General features: G+C 43.6%; 1 protein-coding gene across 1 annotated transcript in view; it reads right to left on the reverse strand.

Moving 5' to 3' along the window:
- The window catches only part of LOC147009768 (collagen alpha-3(VI) chain-like), an 83844-nt gene extending 75737 nt beyond the window's left edge, over positions 1 to 8107 (reverse strand). Inside the window, exons 1-2 of the mRNA XM_085861210.1 lie at positions 7998 to 8107; positions 5355 to 5415 (exon numbers count right to left, since the gene is read on the reverse strand). Of these exons, the coding sequence (XP_085717336.1) occupies positions 5355 to 5415; positions 7998 to 8072 (136 nt within the window). The 5' untranslated portion in view covers positions 8073 to 8107. The remainder of the gene's footprint in view (positions 1 to 5354; positions 5416 to 7997) is intronic.
- Positions 8108 to 20187: the final 12080 nt, after the last annotated feature.

Raw genomic sequence — 20187 nt, forward strand, 5'->3', positions numbered from 1 at the left:
CAGGAAATCTGATAGGGGAGATGGTTTCGTCTCCAACAACCCGACTATGAAACAGGTTAGTACAGGTTTACATGGTACCTGTCGCAAGTCACAGATCTAATGTGACTTAATCTGAGCTACAAGTAATAGTTGCTTATAAATGAAAAGTGACACTTTCAAATTAATTATTAACTTCTCTAAACCTGCCTGAACTTGTGTTGGCCTTTCAAATCAATGATGAACTTCTCTACATTTGCATGAACTGCTCATTACAAGTCAAAGTTTGGTTTATAATTTTAGAAACGCAAGAGTGAGCTCTCTGGCCAACAATGCAAGGCCAGCTCTCAAGCCAGCAATGTAAGGTGAGCCCTTGGGCCGGCAATGTTTAGTGAGCTCTCGGTCTGATAAAGCAAGATGAGCTCTTGGGCCAGCAATGCAAGGTGATAGCTTTAGGACCAGCAAAGCAAGACAAGCTTTATGGCCAGCAATGCAATTTCAATTCTCAGGCCGGCAACGCCAAGCGAGCTCTTGGGCCTTGTTCAAGCTAGATTTTAAATAAATTTGTTTTAATTAACTGTTTTAATAAATTTCTTGTTTTTTTGTCTTTTAATAAATAAATTTCTGTTTTTAATAAACAAGGCATCTTGTTCTAATGTTTTAATAAATTATTCCACCACAACTTTTCCTCTGTTCTGTACAATTTTATTTTTGTTATATTGATCACCTACAGATGATTTGATGTAATAACAGAAACCGGATGGAATATGTTTTTGATATTCTTTCGTGTATGTTTTGTTTGGATAATAAAAACAATAACAATAAAGATAATAAAGAACAATAAAAAAAAATTCTCAGATACATTTAACATAGTACACTGCTATATTGAAAAAGGATGTTTGATAGATTTTTAAAATAAACATCAAATGTAATAGTTGTATTTTCAGGAGGCATTTAAATTCTAACTGCTTTGTTACTCAGGTAATATTCCACATGTTACTTTAACCTCAGTTTATCATGAAATAAATTTAAAGATGAGCTAAGATTGACTAAATAAATATTATCTTCATTTTTTGTATTTATTACCACTTTTTTAGTTTGAAGTAGCAGGGGTGCCCAGCATTACCAGGCAATGCCGGATCCCCCTTTCCGCCCCTTCCCCTCCCACCCTCCCTTTGACCCCCCCCCACTCCACCTCCCTCCATCTGGACTCTCACCAACCCCTTCCCCTCCCTCCCAACCCCAACCCCACCAGACTCCCACCCCCACCCTTTCCCTGCCTCCCCTGATTAGTGAATATTGGCTTTGGGGCTTCACACTTTCCCGGGATGTGTCCAGTGCAAAAATACAAGTTATCTCCACAGCTGACTTGTAATACCCACTGCCACCACCACCGGGTGGCGCTACACGATATACATATAAATGGAGATTTTTTCGTCGACCTTCCCCCCTGAACCCCCATGACTACAGATGAAACCAATAGCCCATGTTCACCACGGGGTTGAACTTGGTACATGTTCCAAGATTGGTTGCAATTGGCCCAGTAGTTCTGACATGATTGGTGTTACACACAGACATACACACAGACACAGATAGACACACAGACAGAGACAGAAAATGACATTTATTTTTGGATGACTCTTGGTATTTAAATGTAAGAAGAAACAGATAAAAGGATTATATTGTAAAATGTGTAAATCAATATAATTAATCTTAACAATATCAAAATATGCCTGGTGTTGGCTTAAATGTTAGGGTGGTGGATTTGGGATCCATTTTGGGATCCAAAATATACCTATAATCCTGAGTTCAAATCCGACTTGGCTGTTGAATTAATACCAGGTGGGGTGAACTCTGCCTGTCATCCTTCCGAGGTCGCAAAATGAGTGCCAGCATGCTGGTATAGTATGTCGGAGTGGCGAGCTGTCTATGATTGTGTCCAATAGCCAAGGAGTCTGCTTCGGCAGCACCAACGCTCTGCAAGGAGTATGGTCCCGATGGATGGATGGATGGATGGATTATCAAAATCACTGCCTTCCATGTTATCATCTATTGATCGTTCATAGTTTTGCAGCTTTCTGTAAATGTTGCAATTATTAAAATCACAATGTGTGAAAATATGAAACAGTTGCGTTCTCACATCGACTTCTTCGACTTGCTTTCCTGATGGGGCATTCTTCGCTATTGTGGCATTAAAATGCCGAATACATTTTTTATTGAACCTAATTCTTATAATTATATAATTTACACATAATTTGCTTAACCTTGGAGATCGCTTTGTGATCGCATATATCTAGTTTTTATATGTTGTTTATACTGAACCCTTTTTAAGTCTACAATCACAAACATCACAATGAATAATGCTCCTTTTCTTCTGCTTGCAATCTGCATCTTTGCATTGTGGTGTCATCTAAAATCAGACCTTTTAAAAGATTTATCACAAGTTTGACAAAGTGTTTTTCTGCCTATTTATCGAAGGAGAAAACAACTTTTTCTTTGCTGTATTTGAGATAGGTCTTTATCTTTAAAATACAACACTCCTATAATAAATGCAATTCATCTTTGTCTATTCATTCGATTTATTACGAGATTTTGTGTTTGAAATTAAAATAAACAAATCAGTTTTATATTCACTGCATTTCGAGGATTTTGTGTTTAAAATAAAAATCTGTTTTACGATCAAGTTGCCCGTGCCCACATGGGATTCTAAATGAGGAAGGGATGGAGCCGGCAAAAATCCAAACGGCATCTTCTGTCATGGAGCCAGCAAGCTGGGAGAAACAATTCACATTTATTGCCACATCTGATGCAATTTGAATACTCTAATGGTGGCGAGGTGTTCCATTTGAAACTGTTTATTCGGTATATGTCGCTTTTTGATGCCGATGGTCCGTAATAAAAATTTGTATTAGTGTCAAAGCCAGTGACCAATTGCTAATTAAGAATAGGATTGGCTGTTTGTAATGAAGTAGTTTTCTTTTAAATATATTTTAAGGAAAAAAAAAATGACTTCAATGTTTATATCAGTGCAATAATTTAATTTATGTTTTGCAGTTTTAAAATGCTCTCTTGGATGTCTTTTTATTATGTAACAAAAACAACTGACAAAGAATCATTGGTTCGTCTTTTTTTGACTCCAGTATGAATTTTATCTTCATGATGACGTTTAAAATTCGTGAAAAGAATACACACTTATTGCAAGTGTGGCAATATTTAGTAGCCATTTTTCTTATTTAAAAGAAGAGAAAGTTACACATTAATAACATGGTTTTATCTTTAAATAGATTTTTGGTGGTATATTTAAGATGTCTTATGACTATATCGGCCTCGTTTCCTTTTTATAATTGCAAAAAAAAACTGATTTGTTATTTTAAATGGCATTGTTACATAGTTATAAAAATGGTATATGATTATATCATCTTTAGGTGGGTGGAGGTTAGAGAGGTGGGTGAGGTGGGGTGGGGAGGTCGGCATTGAAAGTCAAAAGGTGAAGTGCCCCATAACCTCTTTTTAAACCAAACTTGTTTATTTAGAACTATGAATAAGTAAATAAAACACTATTTGGTTTAATCATCAAACGCGGGTTCAGGGTGTCTAAGATAAAGTATCATGGAACTATCATTTTCACCCCACTATAGTGACTAAGTCCTTTGTAACGTTTCCCTAGCCTGGCAGGTTATACACACCCCTCTGGCTACAGCATTCAAAATGCAGCATGATGACAAATGTCACCAGAAAAATCGATCTCTGAACCTTGAGGTCTCCTTAGGTGGTAAAAGTGAAACCCTCAAAGTTTAAGCAAAGGAGGTTAGAATGAGATTACAATAAGGTGAACAAGATAATGCAGTACTGAAATGCTGTTGCTGAAGGAAGAGGCAAGAGAACTTGGCAATAACAAACAATCTGTGAAATTAACTGGTAAGTAACGCTTACCCGAATTAACTGGATAAGCAATACTGAGATATGGACACAGGTTACCATTGTTCTTGGATGGAATACTGAACTGCAAATAGCTATTAAATGCTGGAAATAAGCACAAAAAATAATGACACCCTTGAAACCAGACTGGACCCTGGATTGACTAGCAGCAATAAAGATGACTACAGTATGTACTGTAGGCCGACATAGCCCTGGCTTCCCTGAGATGGTAAAAACTGTACCTCAATGTTTGTGTGACACTCCTGGCTCATGACATTACTCGGTTACAACAAAATATAGTGGAAGTAGATGCAGCTGATCAATATTTAAAATAAATTGATAAGTTATTAATACTCTGCAGTACCATGATTTTTGACATCTGAAAGAAAAAGATGCACATAAAGTAGAATGCTACAGGTATCTGCTACCAAGTAAGGAGGTCAAAAAAATTGGAAGTATGCATGTTTCATTTATGGCTTGCACATTTCTTATGGGTTGTTGACTTTGGTAACCTAAGGAGAATTTTTCTGCCCACTATTGTTCCTCGTGTGCCATGTTCCTGCCTACCTATTTCAGCTCAGCCCTTCTCAAATACCTATCTTTCAAAATAGGACTGGTTGGATAGCCTAAGGTTATGCACACTTACCTATGAGTTGCCTAGCCTGGGTTTGAATCTCGACCCAGCTATAAGGTGTTTCGCAAGCAAGGTGAGCCATCAATGTGTGTTCCATCCATCAGATGGACGTTAAACTTGGCGTCTTGTCTGCCAGAATTAGTTGGTAGATGTTAAAGATCCCAGGTGGTTCATCACAAAAAGTAGGCGAGTTATTGCTGGTATCCCGAACAAATTACTAATTCCTGTATGGACTGCGTGTAACATGTCGTCTGGTATTCTTGGAGGTTCCCTGACACCTGCTATCTCACGGTGTCGTTGCTATCTGGGTAGCAGCTTCTGCATTATTAGTACATTGACCAGGTGGTTCGCAGGTTTTATGTGAATGGTCTTCTTCGTATACAAAGGTCAATCTATGCAATACCTTTCCAAATATAACTCCAAAACAACTTTTAAAACTACATTAGCCTGGTGTTGGCTTAGGGTGGCGGCTTGGGATCCTATGGTCCTGAGGGGGTCCTGAGTTCAAGCCCTGTTGGCCACTGAATGAATACACAAGGAGTATGACTCAGCCTGTCATCCTTCCGAGGTCGGCAAAATGAGTACCAGTGTACTGGTAAGGGGGACACTGCATCAGTGGCATAGCCACGTCCCAACCAATGATGCAACCAGCAGCCACAGGCTGCACTCGATAGAGAGAAAACCACATTCATTACTATTGTTGTACTCTTTAGCATTAGTGTCTCAATGTGGTGAAGGCAAGATGAGCAGAATTCGTTTTCCCTCCTTTTGGAGTGTAAACAGGGCTCTGTTTTAAAAGGTCATCATGTGAGGTGCATAAGCTTACGTTTCTCTACAGTATCAGAAACTGTTGCGGAGTCTTCAGGTTCTTCAAAATCCCTTTCTTCCTGATGGGCGAAACGCATAAACGTGTTTTATTCATTGCAATTTGTTGCTACAAAAGTCTTATCCATGTAACTTATCTTTTCTTAAGCAATGAAGTTTTCAAACTTCCTCGGCAAGAAAATGACTTTCCATTTGAAGTTTAGTTCGGGTTAGAGCTCAATAATGATGTTAGGAATGAGATAGAATCTTCATTCATCTTTAACCTAATGTTGCTGAACCCTCAGAGCAAATCTATTTGAATGATTCCCCTCTATTATGGACTGGAATTTTTGTTTATTTTTAAATGCGAGGTTTAGCAATGAAATGAAGATTGAGAATAAAGATACGGAGCACAAAGGTGAATAAGAATGTGTAAACGTCATTTTGACGTCGATGCATGCATTCTTGTTCCATCCTGGTATATCAAAAATAAAACTGCAGCACATTCAAAAATACTCCTCTCAAGGGATCCACAGGATTTCACAAATCTATAGAGTTGAAACATTTTCTATTCTTCTTCTTCATCTTCTTCTTCTTCTTCTTCTTCTTCTTCTTCTTCTTCTTCTTCTTCTTCTTCTTCTTCTGTGATGCTCCAATTGGTCCCACCTTGTGGGGTCGGCCAGGTGGAATGCTTTTCTAAATTTGTAGAAATGTCGAAAGGTTTCTGGTGGACCCGTGTCAAGTAAGCTGCTTGTGCAATAATGAGCAGCTTGGACAGGGTCTCTGGCCCACAGCCTGGAGGATCCCAAGTCAACGCACCGGAGTGGTTAGTGAGTTGCATGCATTACCAAGTTGGAAACCCAAGCAGAAGATCCCTGTGATGCTGGAAGATTAGTCTGGATCTTGCTTGGTTTTGGTTTTTGACCAAAAAAATAGGACCACTGGACCTGCAGCTTATCTGGGCCCTGGCCTTATGTTACAACCTAAATTTGGTAGTATTCTGACTGGTGGGTCTGGAGAAAAAATTTTTTGAAGGAATTTACATGATTTCCCCAAGAATTGACTAAGTTGGCCATTTTGACACACACAGTTAGTCATGTGATTGGCATGACTACCGCAATTTAAGATCCTTACCCTGGCCTAATGTTGCAACCAAAATTTGGAAGCATTGACTGGTGGGTCAGGAGAAGAAGATTTTTGAAGGAATTTACCAAGTCCGCCATTTTGACTTACTTAAAGTCATGTGACTGGAACGTGCTTTGCAATCCTCATTACCAGTCAGGAGCCTGGTGTTGGCTTAGTGGTTAGGGTGGCGGCTTGGAATCCTAGGGACATGAGTTCAAGCCCCGTTGGCCAATGAATTAAAAAAAAATACGCCAGGAGGTTGACTCAGCCTGTCATCCTTCCGAGGTCGGCAAAATGAGTACCAGTGTACTGGTAAAGGGGACACTATCAGCAGCATAGCCGCGTCCCAACCAATGATGCAACCAGCAGCCACAGGCTGCACTCGATAGAGAGAGATTACCAGTCAGGAGCGGAACGTTGCTGCCAAATTTCAGCCAGATCAGCCTCGCAGTTTGTCTAGAAAAGTCAAAATAGGAAATGGATGGACGGACAATGCACGATGACAATACCTTACATGGAATTCCAATTCCATAGAAGCTAAAAGGAGAGAAAATATTAATGTAACAATCGCCAAACACATGGCTCGCGAGAGGCCATGTAGAGGATGCTTCCAAGAAAGGACTTCATTTGCATTTTAACCTGGGTTGGTGATACTTTTGCCTGGTGGTTTTGCCTCGACTCAATGGAGAGACCATGTTTTATGCTTTTCTCGACCGGTATTGAGCTCTTGTGTTGAACTGCTGCTGCCTATTCAGTGTTGTTCAGATTCGACTTTGATGACATCTTGTGGATCTTTGAGAAGTTTCCAAGAGCACAACAACTTCATTGAAAATCATAATAATGTATAACCCTGTATTTACAGCAGACCAATTGAGAGAACCAACTCAGAAGATGAAACTTTTCAAAACATAATTAAAAGACTCATGAAAAGACCTCAAAGCCTCAAATAAAGACGGCAATAAATCATTATAAATAGACAAAATCAATATGAAGACCATAACAAATTGAAAAAAGATAAATAAATAAATCCATTATTTTCGTTTATCTTTTTACTTCTTTGCTATATTCTTAGGCTGATAATGAAGCTTGTACATGAATCATGGGGAGGGTAGAGACATCAGTAGACATCAGTGGACTACTTTTAGAAGGATTATAATTGGACGTTCGTCGACAATGGGCATACATTTGTGATACTTGGAGATTTGAACCTAGGTTCTCCAAACACCTCATGTCGTGAACACGGGGTTCAGATGGGAACACGATCAGGCCAATGCCTTGTGGAAAATCATGTCACATTAGATTATCATGTTCCAATTTAACAAACATAATACAAAAAAGTACTTTAACAGTTAAAGTTAATAAAGTTAAACTAAGAGCAGGTGTACGACAAAACAATTAAATTGCTTCAAGGGTGAAGACAAAAAGGGTCAAGTTAACCATCATAAATCTCAATCAGAATCGAATTGAATGAATTCAATATATTAATCAGACACAGGTGGGTTTTGGTTCCTTATTCAGTGTCAGACAATATTCATCTTACTAGCTCAGTGGTAGAGACATCATAGATCAGGTAGGTCGTGATCAAGGCAATGAAGATCAGAGCCACACGAGCCATGGTCTTCCAAGCCGTCAACCAATAATGACAGAGTGCCACCAGGTCCTGCTCACCTTATCCTCTTATAAAGGTGAGAGCAACAGCGTCACACGAGCAGCTGCAAACCGCGTCCCCCAGGTGTAAATCACCGCATTTTAGCTCCTAGCCCACAAGCCACCTGTGAACGAGGCGAGATAATAGGAAAGATAAACAATACCTGGTCGATGGAAGCAATGGCAGAATCAGTCAGAAGGGAGAACTTTACAGCAATTTTTGGGGGTAATTGTCCCACAAAGTTGCACACTTGTGTCTGTAATGGAATCACCTGACCTATGAACTTCAGCTGAAATAGTTTGCCTTTTCTTTTTTTTTAAATAAAATTTTGATTTGTAAAACAATCCATTCATGACGACGTGACACGTTGATTCATTGTCATACATTATTCAAAATGTAGTGCTTATGTATGAGAATGAAAATACTCAATATTTTGCAATTCAATTCGGAAATTAACTTTATGTATCAATGCAAGTTCGTTTGTTTTATTTTATTCTTTTGGTTTTGTTAATAACCACATCGCATAATATTTGAGGCTCATTTACAATCAAGTTAACGCAGATGCCTGTCACTGCTTGCATTAATGTATGCATTGTAAGGAGGATGTGTTTAACTGCTATTTCTTTATGGTTTTAGTTAATGAAAATGTGAATTCACCAAGTCAAACTCTTTCCTTGGAGAGACCAAACAACCCTATAATCAGTGTATAGTGCATGGTATAGGGGCTATTTGAATGGCTTAGAGGAACATACACCAACTTTGAGCTGCCCAGCCTGTATTCAAATCTTGACCGATCTATAAACTGCCATCCTGGTGTTCAGCATTCATCAATGTGTGGGCCATTCCTCAGGTGGACAATAAACTGCGTGTCCCATCTGCTAACATTTGTTGGTGGGCATTAAAGAGCCCACGGTGTTTTTTTAAATGAAAAGTCGGCGAATTATCGCTGTCACCTCAAACAAATTGCAGATTCCTGCCCAAATTACCATCACTTGAACGTTAGGGCATTCAAACTTTGGCTGGTGAAACCTACAAGAAGATGGGGATAATTGGGGCAATTAAATAAATAGTAAGAGATAAAATCTGCAACAATCTTCCTTTGAGATCCAAACGCTTCCTTCTCACTGTCAGTCTGTTTGTATGTATTATAGAAACACCTGCTCCTTCAGTATTTCACACAATCTCATCATCCATCCAAAAAAATCATTTTGTGCCCGTGGTAAGTAATCCCCTTCCACGTGGCAGGGTCAGTAAACCATATGCACAGGTGAAAATCACAAGTTGTCAACCCTACCTCACTGACGGGAGTGAAGAGAAGATTATTTTGTGCCCAAGACCTGCCCGTGTGTCCTCCCAGCATGTATGCTAAATTTGTTGGAGATCAGCCAAGACATCTTCATGTCTACAAGTGAACAGGCATACACATAGACGCACTGTCTTCCAATATCTACTTTCTTAACAATCCTCTTGAAGAAGTTCAATCACTCAAACCTTTGGCCCACAATGTCTTGGGCCCATTCCTATTCCTAATCAACAAATCTTTGAAGCCTGATGTTGGCTTAATGGTTAAGGTGGCTGGCTTAAGATCTTAGGGTGTTGAGTTTGAGCCCCTGTCAAACCATTGAAATAGCACCAGGTGGGTTGACTCAGCCTGTAATCTTTCCGAGGTTGGCAAAATGAGTACCAGCTTACTGGCAACAGGGGTATTGCATCAGTGGCACAGCCGTGCTTCCAGAAAATGATAGAACTAGCAGCCACAGGCTGCATATGAAAGAATACAAAAAATATTTCTGTCTTTCTGGGAAATCCTCTATATCTCTTTGCCAATGACTCCATCCTTAGCCATAACATCCCCATCCTTCAGATAAGCAGACTGCAGCCTATTCCCTCTCTGCAAACATTAACAAAATCACAAGATGGTCAAACACTTGGAATATGTCTTTCAATCCTGACAAATCTCACACTCTCACAATCTCACTCTGAAAAGACTGTCTCACAAACCCTCCTATCTACTTTCCTAACAATCCTCTTGAGGAAGTTCAGTCATTCGAACTCCTGGGTCTCACTTTCAGCAATGATCTAGTTTCTTTGGAAAACCACATTTCAGAGCAAGCCTCCAAAGCTAGCCTCTGACTGGGTATCCTCCATCGTTTCAAGTCCTTCATTGGCAAACCTGAACTCTGATCCTGAACTAGATTCATGCTGTGGAAACCAAGGCCTTCAAGATCATTGGAATCTCCCATGCTGAATCTGAGTCTATGGGCCTATCACTTTCCCATCACAGGCATGTTGATGATCTATCTGTCTTCTTCCAGCTCTTTTCTGGTCTTGCACCCTCTGCTCTTTCTGTGCTTTATCCCCCAGAGGTTTCTGCAGGTCCCCTTCTGGTGAAACTCCCCAAATCCAGAACCACTGCTCACCTCCACTCTTCGTTCCTCTTTTTTCTCACCTGTGGAACCAACTTCAGCAATTCTCTTCAATCTCATGGATCCCCCACCCAAGACCATGACCTTTTCTATCCCCATTAACCCTCCCCAAGCCCACCTCTTTATAAGTTTCCAGACAGTTTGTGACTGTATCCATATTGTTCACCCCATGTGTCCTCCCCTAACCCTCATTTCTCCAAGTCTCCCTCTATTCCCTGCTGTTGACGTTTCCCCCACCCTTATTATACTGCTCATTTTGTTCTGTTGCATCCTGACCCATTCTACATTCTAGCTCCTCACAAGCAACATTGTATAAATAAATAAATAAATAAATAAATAAATATTTTATGGCTTATGAAGATGTAACCAACACACTTGTGTCAAAATTACTACAACAATTTGCCTATAAGATCACATGACACCTCTATCCCTTTACTGATCGTTTTACATAGACCATTGACACTCATTACCGGAAGTTTATGCCTCATCGTTGGATGAATAGTGGAATGTTCGATTAGTTTTAAATGCTGTTTCAAGAATGCATCTCGTCCTCGTCGTTTATCTTCTCTCCACTCCCAACATTGTCCCTCTTCCTTCACCTCTCGTTGTTAACACTATTCCTTTCCCACCTCGACAGGTGAGGAGCCAAGGGCAGAATGCACCAAGCCACAAAAAACGCCCGACTCCTCCATTAATATTGATATCTGAAGACGCAAAAACTCATTTTTCTAATCATTCATCTGCCAATGCCTGTTTATCTTTCACATTTCCCTATAGTTACGCTACTTGACCATTTTTGGGTAATGTCATTCTTAAACGAAATTAAACATCGTTAAGGATATGACATTTACTGATATCAAGAATATGCATTTTATTACAGCCCCACAATCCATAAATCATTGAACTTTCATGACTTGGTGTCAATTCGACATCAGGGTTTTTATGCATAAATGTTGTTACCTATCTAGGTGTTTGTGGTACATGGTAAAGGGTGGTTTTGGCACCAAACCCTATTTTCAAGTTTATCGATTCCCTTATATTTCACAAATGAGGTTCACAAAACTTGTAAAGGCCTTTTCACACGATCAACTTTCGATCCGTCGAAAGCTACACGGGTCCAATCAATGTCGTTGTCATCTCCGTGTGTGTTTCAGTGATCGGCAGAGCCAGCACAGTCCCATGCTGCATTGCACCAAAGTGACAGGCCTTCATTTCCAACAGGGCTGCGCTCAGTGAAGCTTCTCCATACTTTGTTATGTACATCTATTTGAGAATTTTATGGAAGAAAAGAGTTTGCACAGAACATACCCAAAATCACCAAATGATGCTGCGTACTCGGCGGTATTTTAGAAGGACTTCATGACATGGGTCCATGGTTGTTTGTTCGTGGCTCGCGACTACAGTGTGCTGATCTGCCGAGCTAGCAGTACAGTTCGAACACAATTCAAGAAGTGTTCACACAACCGCTTTCAACACGCGTGAAGAGCTCTCAAGCGACCTCCCGAGCAGAGTTGATTTCGACACAGTGTTGAAATGTTAGTCTGAAAAGGTCTGTCCAAAATACATATGTTGGACCTGTGTCCAACAAGGAAATTTTTGATCGTGAGAAAAGGCCTTAAATTTTATTGGTTCACGAGTCAGTAAGTGACCACTATATTCGTTATGGGTGTGTGTCTGTCAAATGGCAAATGCAGTCTGTCTGTCTGTCCCGAGCATAGCTCCATGGGTTTTGATCCGATCATGATAAAATTTGGGTGGGAGATTTATATTATGATCTAGTTGTGTTTTCCTGAGAATGGGCATGCTGCGCCCATTATGGGCGGAGCCACGCCCAAAAAACGTGTTTTTAGGGGGTAGCCGATTTCAAGTTACATCTTCTCCGAGGAGATTTATCGAATCTGGCAAGGGTTTCAGTCTTTGGTTAGCCCAATGGCACCTGCATAGCCCACGGAGCTCGATTTTTCATTTTCGTCCCAAGGTCAAGGTCACGAACTTCGAAAATGTCAAAAAAATCAATAAATTGAGCAGAGCTCCTAGGGTTTTCAACTGTTTCGAATGAAAGTTGGTATGCAAGTAGTGCTCTTCGAGTAATACAACTTTCATCATTTACGTTTTTCCCGATTCCCGCCAGTTTGCCCGTGGCGTCCCCTCGAAGGTCAAAAAATAAAAAAAGGCGAACCGTGTACATTGCTTGCGAACCATCGCCGTCTCCAGACTTGTTCTAGTTGGTTTTACAAACCCATGCAGCAGCATCATTTTCCCTTGGATTTTATAACATGTAAATATACTTGAGTTCTGGTTTATCGGGGGATTTCCTACACCAGGTAAAGGACGGGTGGGTTGGATGGTGATGTTTGAATAAATAGAATCGACTCAGAATCCCAACATCTCAGATGTCTTTTCTTCCATGCTTAACCCATGCAATTTCGTTTATTTCAGCTATGGCAAAATAGGCTTTTGGTTAAGGTTGAAGTGGGTTGGAGGAGTGAAGGAGAAGTGGTTCGAGGTTTGCATGATTTTAGAGATTACAAAGATTTATGTTAGCACTGCATGTAGAACCCTAAATCTAACATGGAGATGGAGAGTTCACAACCATTAAGATTCTTAATGTTTCCAAATGACACCCAGACTCCTCCATCCTACCACCCCACCCAACAGCCCTTGGATGGAAATTAAGCTGTGTGTCCCATCTGCTAGTGAATAAAGATTCCAAGGTGCGTTTTGAAGAACAGTAGCTTGGTCATTTCTTACTTTGTGTCAGTCTGGCAGTTAAACAAAATTGAAAATCATTCCGAACAGGAAACTGTTTATAAGGACATTATAAAGGACATAAACAACAGGCATTAATAACTAATATATTGTTGCGGGCGGGGGATCGGGTGATAAGACCACGATGGGGGAAGTTATCTCGGTTCCCACCAGACTCCCCGGAATTGTAAGCCGTCGCACACGGATAATTCTGTGACGCGGCGGGTTGCTTAACCGACCCTGGATGCCAATAACTCAACCGCATGACCTAGGGTCCTCCACCGGCGCCTCCCTCCAATCCCGCTAAACAAAAGGAAAGGGACTATCTACACGTATAATCATGGAATAACTGTCTTGGGACACCTATCTGTTGTATGCATGCGGTTCCGAGAACCGCAACACTACCCCCCTCCCTTTTGCAAGACGACCAGAGTCCTTAACGTTCGTGTGGCATGCAGGTGTAGGTTCCCCGAGTACATTTTATCTACGGATCCCTGAGTGTGACATTTCGAATACATGCCCCAAAAATAAATAACCTAGTGCGTTGCGTAACTAAACTAACAGACTCGTACAGACAACTTATCGACATTGCCAGAAATTGGAACTAAACAGACAAACAGGTGGGTTAGAACTATATACATTTCTAATATTTACATTACCCATGGCCCAGGACCTGTGACATGAGGAGAGAACACAATAAAGGCAACATTCGGGGATGAGTGCAGCAGCAGGCAATCAATGCTCCGGCATCTTCAGGACCCTCAATGGTCCTTTGTTTGGTGGATTTTTTTTCCTCCTTTTCCTGGCTGATGGAGGCAACTCTCCCGAACATGACAGGCCACACGCCGTCTCACAGTCCATTTAAACTGGCCTTTATCCACAACAAAAAGCCGGGATGCACAAAAACAGTCCCCGGTAACGCGGCTGCCTGCAGGGCAGTCCTTGCAAATGCTCCCACACAGATGGTCCTGGAACACATGGACAAGTTGAGTGATATGGCAAGGCAAATATAGGCATGGCAAATGCAGACCAGATAAGGCGCGACAGTACAACAGGTTGGCACATGAAGCTGGCCGGCCTCGGTGAGGTCTCGTGAGGTTGTGGAGGGAGTGTGGTGGCGTTGGCCGGTCCGAAGACGGGCTCGGTCCTACCCTACGGTCTCCTCCCAACCTATTGCCTATGCCTGTCCTTGTCCATACCCACCCCCATTGGGTTGTTACAAAAAAAAAACAATTTAAATCGACATATATATACACATATACATATACATATATATATATATATATATATATATATATATATATATATATATATATATATATATATATATATACATACATACATACATATATACATACATATACATATATATTGTTGCGAATTCGCGCCCGCCGGCGTGCGATCGGCTGCTCGACTCGAATGGCGGCCGCCTCGCCCACCGGAACGGACAATTCAGTCGTGACCCTCTCGGACCAACGCCGGGAGCTAGACACGGGTGGGGGTTTAACCTCACCACGATCGTGCCAATTGCCCACCCGCACAGGATAGGGTTGCTCGCCAAATTCGATCTACCTAAGTACCTGCGCGAATGGTCGACCGGGCGATCGCACCACGCCACAGGCCGACTCCGGACACGAACCACTTAAGCAGTCCGTTCCGTGCTACAGTGATAACCGAGCGGTGTTATCGTCGGCCTCGACGGTTCCGATTAATTATCGGGCGTATTAAGCCCACTACGAACCCTTTACGTGAAGCAGGATGGAGGGTCAATAAAGAAAAGACGAAGCGAAACGAGAAAACAGTTCACACAATGCACATTTATTACGCGACACACGGAGAGCACACATATACAGCCAAACAGTCAAAATGCACATATAGCAGTTACAACAAAAGAAACAATGACGCAGAGTTTCTATCGACTAGGCGCACACACGGCAACACTTATACAGTTCAACTTTACAGACGGTGCCAACACTCATTTACTCAAAAGCAAAGGAAAGAAGCCACCCTCATAGACAAGGGGGCAGACGGGCCTGTAGGCCAATATGCGTGCGTGACCTGAAGGAGCGGCCAGGTCCGCGAAACGGGGTGGGTCCTACCCGCGTCCTCGTGACGTGTTGGCGGACGAGCCGCAGATGTGGCCGCGTGGCTGTGCCCCGACTCCGTGCTCCTTGGCGGGTTTCGTTGGCACGACGTTTGGAGTGGGGTGGGAACGGGGCCCCCTTTGTTGAACTATCTCAGCGCAGGGGAAAAGGGGGAATTGTTGATGCCCTGGGGGAGGGAGAATGGCTGGCTGGCTTGGGTCCCGCGACGAGCGATCTCACACCGCGACCTCATCGCCGACCGCCGTCCTTCTCGCCTCGGACCCAAGCTCCTTGGCCTCTTCCCACAACTCTCCTCAGCCGACTGCAGAACCTAACTCGATGCCTTCGCCACCCGACTCCTCTCTGCCACACTCTGCCATGATTCGCCTTGCACTCACCGTTTTATAGGCCGGCAGGAGATAACAATATGCAAATTTCCGGATCAGGATGACCTCGGGGGCGGAGCCACGCTCGCCAATTGGACGGAGGAAAAGTGGGCGTGAACCTCCCCTGATCCTAGAATTTGCATATATGGATTTCACACAGATGCGCCTGGAGGCGGGGCCAAGCCGCTCCGCGCTTGCTAATTGGACGGATCAGAAGTGGGCATGCAGCGTTCCTGATCCGAATTTTCCCTCGGAAAGGCCGCTATTTGCACTCGTGGCTCGGTGCGTATCTTGAACGAGCCCAAGACAGCCGGACGCTCAGTGTTCACAGGTGGTGCGGGAATGGCCGCCGGAGAGAGGTTTAAGAGAGAGTGGTGGAGGGTTTATCGGTGGTGGTTTGATGGTTATGGCGGTTGAGACGTGGTTGGTTCAAAATAAGGATAGAACAGAAAAACGGCTATCTCAAAGCATCGCAGCCCGAATGAATCACATAAATCCCCTCTAAACAACGGGTTTGGGGCGAACTACACATGTACTTAGAGTTATCTCACCTACGGGCCCTTCATGGTGTTTTGCGAATTTCCACAGCCATAACAATATATATATATATATATATATATATATATTTTTTTTTTTTTTTTAATTATGTGTGTCCCCCAACCCCCTTATGTCGTCTTTGTTTGGCTAACCAGTCTTAACTGTCTATTCCCAATCTCCCCTCTAAACAACGGGTTTGGGGCTAACTACACATGTACTTAGAGTTATCTCACCAACGGGCCCTTCATGGTGTTTTGCGAATTTCCACAGCCATAACAATATAAAAAATATATATATATATATATACATATATATATTTTTTTATTTTTTTTTGATTATGTGTGTCCCCCAACCCCCTTATGTCGTCTTTGTTTGGCTAACCAGTCTTAACTGTCTATTCCCAATCTCTAAGATTCCTTTTGAAAGGATTGAGGAAGAGACAAGTGAATCTGTCTCGAGGCTCAATGTAGCCTCAGAATAGCTCGCACAGGTTTCAGCATTTTCAAGATGAGTCCAGCATCCCACGAACAGCGAAGGGATGGATGGTGCAAAGTGGTACACATTTCCTATCTATCCTACTATATATTACTCTTTAAACTATCCCCGGGGATTTTCAACACTCCTATCTCTTTAAACTATTGGTTCTAGCAACCACTACTCCCGGCGCCTGTGTTGGTGTTCGTTATTAATTTGGGCCTGGCCCGCAAATTTCTCCCGTGCTCTTGTACAATTTTGTGGCTGGGCAGCGTGGCTCCACTGGCAGGTTTACCCACCTGCCAAACTCGATCTTCGGCACCCCCGGGTCACTGAGGCTGTCTCCGAGCCTATGAATGTGGAGAATGCCCTTCCTGGCATTTTCCCCGTCGATACCCACGTGGCATTTTGGCGCTCCGGGTCCCTTTCCTCTGGGAACCCGTGCCCATTACACTAACTCGGTCGCTTGGACCCATGGCCTAATCTGGCTGACTACTTCGGTACCTGGGATGCCCTCTACTCAGTACGCATATTTCACCGGCCACGCTCCCAACCGGTCAATAGTCTCCTGCACCCTACAAAAGGTTTTGTGTCTTCGTTCAACACCAACAACCAAACGACATCCTTTTGGTTTATCTAACTAACCCACTAACTATCATTACACTAACCCGGGTTCCTTTGGGTGCGATTCACTCCTCCCCCCACCCCCCCCCCCAAATCATTTGTTCACACCATGCATTCCACATTCACTCCATTAACACTTGGGCCCACTGACCCCCACATTCACTCATCACGTTTCTTCCTTGTTTTTTTTTTTCACACCAACACCCTACTAACTACGTCCCCCTAACTCGTGCTCCCCGTCGTCCCTTATTCAAATACACGTTCCATTTAACTCTACGTAGCTCATCTACGTCCCCACTACACATTCCATATCTGTCCTTGTTCTCCATTCCATTTCTAAATTCTATACTTAATTCCCCCTTACTCACGTTACTGGGCCCCATGGAGGACTGCTCAAGCCGACATGAGGCCGGTCTATCTGACGCTAAACCCTTCCCCCCAAAGATCCCCGCTGACGTCACTAGCACACGGCCCGCTCCGCGAGGTTTACCACACACACGGGCCCGGCGGTGTCCGTCGCCATAGGGACTCGTTCCGCGCGTCCCGCGAACACCACTCGCGGCGCACAGCACGTCGGGCCGCGTACACGTGCTCACACGGGGATATACTTATTCCAAATTCAATCCATCCCTCAGTTCGCTTCCATTTTAGCCGTCCGCACTCTGGTGTTGTACCCGGCGCGGATCGTTTCAACGCCGTCTCCCCATCGTGCAATCATCCGCGTTTGGGCGGTTTGCAAAACACGGACCGGATCTCGCACGCAGAGTCCCGCGGAGCCGGCGCGGTTTCCGAAATAACTTCATCCCACTCAGAAGGCTCGCCACTCCCGTCCGTTACACGACCCACGACTCCCGTCAGGGTCGGTCCGTGTCCCATTTTCTCACGTGCACTCACACATGCCATGTCATTTTCACTCCACTCACCTTCTGACACACACACTCCGGCACAATCACATTGGGGACTTGGGTTAGCCCACGAGATCCCGGGGCTTCTATCCCCCCAAAGCTCGGCATGTTCTCCCTCACACCAGGCAACCGCTCCACCTCGCACGGCCTTACCGGACTCACCTCGTCACGGTCTGCCTCGAGGGAGCCTATCGTCTCCCCTCGTTCCTGCGGAGGTTAATCCGACCCTCGCATTGGGTCTCAAAACATTCCACAAGCTCGACCTCAAGGCTCAATCAATGTCCCTGTGGTGAATTGAAGGTCGTGACGTGTGATCACATGTTGCCCGGCTCGAGCACAGAAGAGATAAAGCTGAGGTTCGGCTCGGTCGGGGGATTGTCCCAGGGGCATTGTCGTTTAATGTCGGCGGTTCACTTGGTGCTCATTGAATGGTGAGAATACTGATTTATATATAATACTGATTTATTTTGCGGTGATTAGTTGCGCGTGTATACCTTGCTGCTTATGCACTCCTTGCTGCGTCTGTATTTCCTGGTGTGCCCGTAGAAGCGGCTTCAAACAAATGGAATAAAGCCTACACTCTGAAGGTTCTTCTCTCGTCTTCATTTCAATTTATTCCATTTGGTTTTCTCGGCTCTCTCAACCAACGATGGACAAGATCTACAAACCAGAGAGGTTCGACGCAGACCCAAACGCGACTGACTCAGAAATGAAATGGTCACATTGGTTCCTTTCCTTCTCACACTATCTGACCATCATCGAAGAGGGAGCTGACAAATTGGCCGCCCTTGTGAATCATGTCTCGCCCGGCGTATACAGGCTCTTCTCGGAGTGTGACACCTACGAAGCAGCGATCGACGTACTGCAGGCGCTCTACGTGAAGCGCAAGAACTAGGTATACATACGACATCTTCTCAACACACGCAAGCAAGCAGCCGGGGAGACAATCGATCAGTTCCTGCAAGCTCTGAAACAGCTGGGAAAAGACGGCAGCTTCCGGGCCGTAAACGCCGAGGAACACCGAAATGAAGCGACCCGGGAGGCATTTATCCAAGGACTTAGATCAGCCCACATACGGCAACGCTTACTCGAGAAAGCGCAACCCACTCTTGAAAAGGTAGTCGATCAGGCTCGAGCGATGGATACGGCCCAGCAGCAATCTGAGTCATTTGGGACACCGATGCTGCTAATGAACGCTGCTACGTTGGAAACTCAAGGAACCCCACTAGCACAGACACAGCCAGACATAGGGGATGGAGAAACACCCGAGGAGCCGGATACCCAGACCACGTCAAACTCCTCAGCAACTGCTCCGGTTGGTAAATGCTTCTTTTGTGGGTACAAAAGACAACCCCACCACAAATGCCCCACCAGAGATGCCACATTTATGAATTGTGACAAGAAAGGGCATTATGCCAGGGTATGTAAATCTACTCTAAGGAGAAATAAACCCACTTCTGCGGCTCTCTACTCGCAAAAGAAACTAACTGCAGCCTCCCCGGGGAATCTATCCAAGGCTATCATCAACGTACGAATTAACGGGCATATGGCTGAGGCACTGATTGATACCGGTAGCTCTGAAAGTTTCGTCAACAGCTCGCTAGTGAAGGGCAGGAAATGGAAGATCCACCCTACAGACAATACGGTATGCATGGCCGCCACATCACTACAGTCCCGCGTACGAGAGTACTGCAATGTTAAATTGGACGTAAAAGGGTACACGCATCGGGATGTAAGGGTACTGGTGCTTCGTGATTTATGCGCAGACGTAATTCTGGGTCATAATGTCCTCAAGCAGCACACGAGCGTCGAAATACCCTTTGGAGGAAGCAAACCTCGTCTAATTTTAAATGCTTTGACCACCGCAGAGGTAACGTCCCCCCAGCTGTTCGCTAACT

This window comes from Eptatretus burgeri, chromosome 17 (genome assembly GCF_056783735.1).
Source record: "Eptatretus burgeri isolate ZD-2024b chromosome 17, Ebu_testis_v1, whole genome shotgun sequence".
NCBI classification, from domain to species: Eukaryota; Metazoa; Chordata; class Myxini; order Myxiniformes; family Myxinidae; genus Eptatretus; species Eptatretus burgeri.